Source organism: Drosophila willistoni (genome assembly GCF_018902025.1).
Source record: "Drosophila willistoni isolate 14030-0811.24 chromosome 2L unlocalized genomic scaffold, UCI_dwil_1.1 Seg196, whole genome shotgun sequence".
Lineage (NCBI taxonomy): Eukaryota > Metazoa > Arthropoda > Insecta > Diptera > Drosophilidae > Drosophila > Drosophila willistoni.
Window position 1 is genome coordinate 6,735,243 of NW_025814048.1, and position 3,100 is coordinate 6,738,342.

The following is a 3,100-nucleotide window of genomic DNA, read 5'->3' on the forward strand; positions in this document are numbered from 1 at the left end:
CACATAAAAGGGACATATGTACATGCTTCATTTAAGCGCTTAATTCTATGACTATTTGGAAATTCTCAAAACTTTTGGGAGACAATATTAGTTTAAACATCTAAACACAATAACCTTAGTCAACCTGAGATGTCCAAAAATAGATTGCTCATTTGTAGAGATTATTTTCAATACACTTAATACGCCGACAATATTATATAGAGCTTTATTTTTTATCTTCTGCGACTAATTAATAATAAAAATTTGCAAGGGTATATAAGATTCGGCGAGTCACAGACTACGTTCCGATTGATTACTTGGTTATCTATTTTACAGGAGTATGAAATTATTCAGTAAACTTATGAAATAAACAAATCAATAGAATTTCTCTTTTTATTTTATCAGTCGTGTTAAACAAATTAATCTAATCCATTCGATCCATCATACGCACTTCATAAGTGCGCCTTTTTATCTTTGACTGTCCCCATCAACAGTTATCACGTTTTGTGTTCTTTGTATCTCTCTGTTATCTTTTGTGTTTATTATTGTATTTTAAAATAAAACCATATCAGTTGTGGTTTATATGTACCTATGTACATACATATATACCTATATGTTTTATTTTACTATGTGAGCGATTGAGTATGTGTATTTGTGATTATTTGTTGTTGACCACACAGATGGCCGCGCCTCAAACAGACGCTCTGAAACCTGTTTCACAATTTAGTATTTGTTTACTAATATGCGAGCTTTTTTTAAAAAAAACTTAACAGATTAATTCTATTTTATTTTACTGTTATAAATAAAAGAACGCTCTCTTTCTATCTCTCTTTCTCTAGCGTGCTTTTGCACAAACAAACGAAACAAGTTCTCACTGATTTGTTTAAGTCAAGAGCTTTTATTATCTTGTGTCGTAGTTATCGGCTCGGTGCATACTCAAAAAAGCACAAGTGATGTATATAAATAAACGGGATCGCAATTGTCTCAGTTAGTTACGAACCGTCGCAGCAAGTGTCGGTCAATTAATAAGGTCAATTCCCACTCTTCCCTACACAATGGCAGTGTTAGAAATTTTATTAGCCCTTGTGGCCTTGGCAATTATATTTTACAAATGGGCCACCGCCACCTTTGATGAGTTCGAAAAGAAGGGCTTGCCCTATGAGAAGCCCTATCCTCTGGTGGGTAACAATTTGTCGGTGGTCTTGGGCAAATCATCATTCCAGAAGCTAATATCCGATTTCTATGCACGTACCAGACAACAGTAAGTGTTTGAACACTTCAAACCTATGAATCATAATAAGCTAATCGAAATGAAACAATCGCAAACAGCAAAATTGTTGGACTCTATAATTTTCGAACACCCATGGTGCAATTGAACGATCCGGACCTTATCAAAAAGATCTGCGTCAAAGATTTTGATTACTTTCCCAATCATCAAGCTTTCCTGAAAACAGATGAGCGTTTGGTCAACGACATGTTGACCATAATGAAAGATCAACGTTGGAAAAACATGAGGAATACCTTGACTCCGGTCTTTACCTCTGCCAAAATGCGTAGCATGTTTGGCCTGATGAACGATAGTTTTGCCGAATGTATGCAGCATTTGGCTGAATTGGGAACAAGCTCAAAACCTGGTGAAGGTTTTGACGTAGAATTGAAAGAGGTGTCGAATCGTTTGTCAAATGATTTGATTGCCACCACAGCTTTTGGACTGAAAGTTAGTTCTTACAAGGATCCAAACAATGAGTTCTTTAAAATTGGTCGATCGGTGGCTTTCTTCCGTGGCAAGCAACTGTACAAGTTCATGCTATCCACGACTATGCCCTGGCTTTTTAAGGTGAGTTGAGAGTTTTTGTTTTTTACATACCTTTTAATCAAACGTCGTCTATAGCTTCTTGGATTCCAAATTTTTGATGGCGAAAAAACAGAGTTCTTCATACGTCTGGTTGTCGATGCAATGAAACAACGTGAGGCCAACAATATTGTGCGTCCGGATATGATTCAATTGCTTTTGGAGGCCCGTAAGGAGGCTAACAACAAATGGACGGATGATGAAATTGTTGCCCAGTGCTTCATATTTTTCTTTGCTGCCTTTGAGAACAATGCCATGTTGATATGCACCACAGCCTACGAATTGCTACAGAATGCCGATGTTCAGGAAAAGCTTTACGAAGAGGCACAAGAGACTAAAGAATCTCTTGAGGGTGGTACTTTAACTTACGATGCTGTACAAAAAATGAAATATATGGATATGGTCATCTCCGAATCGCTGAGAAAATGGACTCTTGCTGCAGCCACTGACCGTGTTTGTTCCAAGGACTATACTCTTTATGATGAAGATGGCTCTAAATTATACGAATTTAAGACGGGCGATCGTGTTAATATACCCATTGCTGGCTTACATTGGGATGATCAATATTTCCCCGACCCTCTGAAATTTATCCCAGAAAGATTCAGTGATGAACAGAAAGACAGTTTGGTGCCATATACGTATCTGCCTTTTGGTGTGGGACCACGCAATTGCATTGGTAAGTCAGCCTCATCTTATCTCTTGGAAACCGATTTTAATTGACTTATTTTCAGGCAATCGATATGCTCTAATGCAGGCCAAGGCCATGCTCTATAATCTTGTATTGAACTTTAAGATTGAAAGATCACCAAAGACTGTTAAAGATCTTATGAAAGAGTCGGTCGGCTTCCAATTGACTCCACCCAATGGTTTCTGGGTTCATTTGGTGCCCCGCAAATAAAACAGATAACAAATTTTATATACGATAAAATACACACGCATATATTATATATGTATATATATATATATATTTAAATTTAGTTTGTTTTGATTATGTTTCCATACACAATTTGTTCAATCTAAAATTAATGATATTATCTTATCGTTAGGCAAATCAATTAAAAATTGTTATCATACGAATTTCGTTCTTCTTACATCATTCAAAAAAAAAAAAAAATAAGAACCAAACAAAAGAAGAAAAATACATGATAATGATAGTTCTATAACACAAGTTTCACTTTCGCCCGAGGGAAGAGAAAGTTTCGCCAAATTACATAAATCTTGGCATTTAAATGTTTAACAAAAGAATGCTTAACAATATGTTTTCAAAAA

General features: G+C 35.8%; 1 protein-coding gene across 1 annotated transcript; it reads left to right on the plus strand.

The window, feature by feature from the left end:
* The first annotated feature begins 969 nt into the window (after positions 1 to 969).
* Positions 970 to 2,908, plus strand: LOC6640549 (cytochrome P450 9b2). The gene is made up of 4 exons (XM_002063145.4): positions 970 to 1,240; positions 1,309 to 1,816; positions 1,871 to 2,507; positions 2,563 to 2,908. The coding sequence occupies exons 1-4, from the start codon at positions 1,035 to 1,037 to the stop codon at positions 2,727 to 2,729; spliced, it is 1,518 nt and encodes a 505-aa protein (XP_002063181.1). The 5' UTR covers positions 970 to 1,034; the 3' UTR covers positions 2,730 to 2,908.
* The last annotated feature ends 192 nt before the right edge of the window (positions 2,909 to 3,100 follow it).

Bases quoted from the DNA above. Each gene is read 5' to 3' on its own strand.
- LOC6640549 (XM_002063145.4), top strand. From the start codon at position 1,035: ATGGCAGTGTTAGAAATTTTATTAGCCCTTGTGGCCTTGGCAATTATA. The intron at 1,241-1,308 runs GTAAGTGTTTGA...AATCGCAAACAG, and splicing joins TATGCACGTACCAGACAACA to CAAAATTGTTGGACTCTATA. The intron at 2,508-2,562 runs GTAAGTCAGCCT...ACTTATTTTCAG, and splicing joins GGGACCACGCAATTGCATTG to GCAATCGATATGCTCTAATG.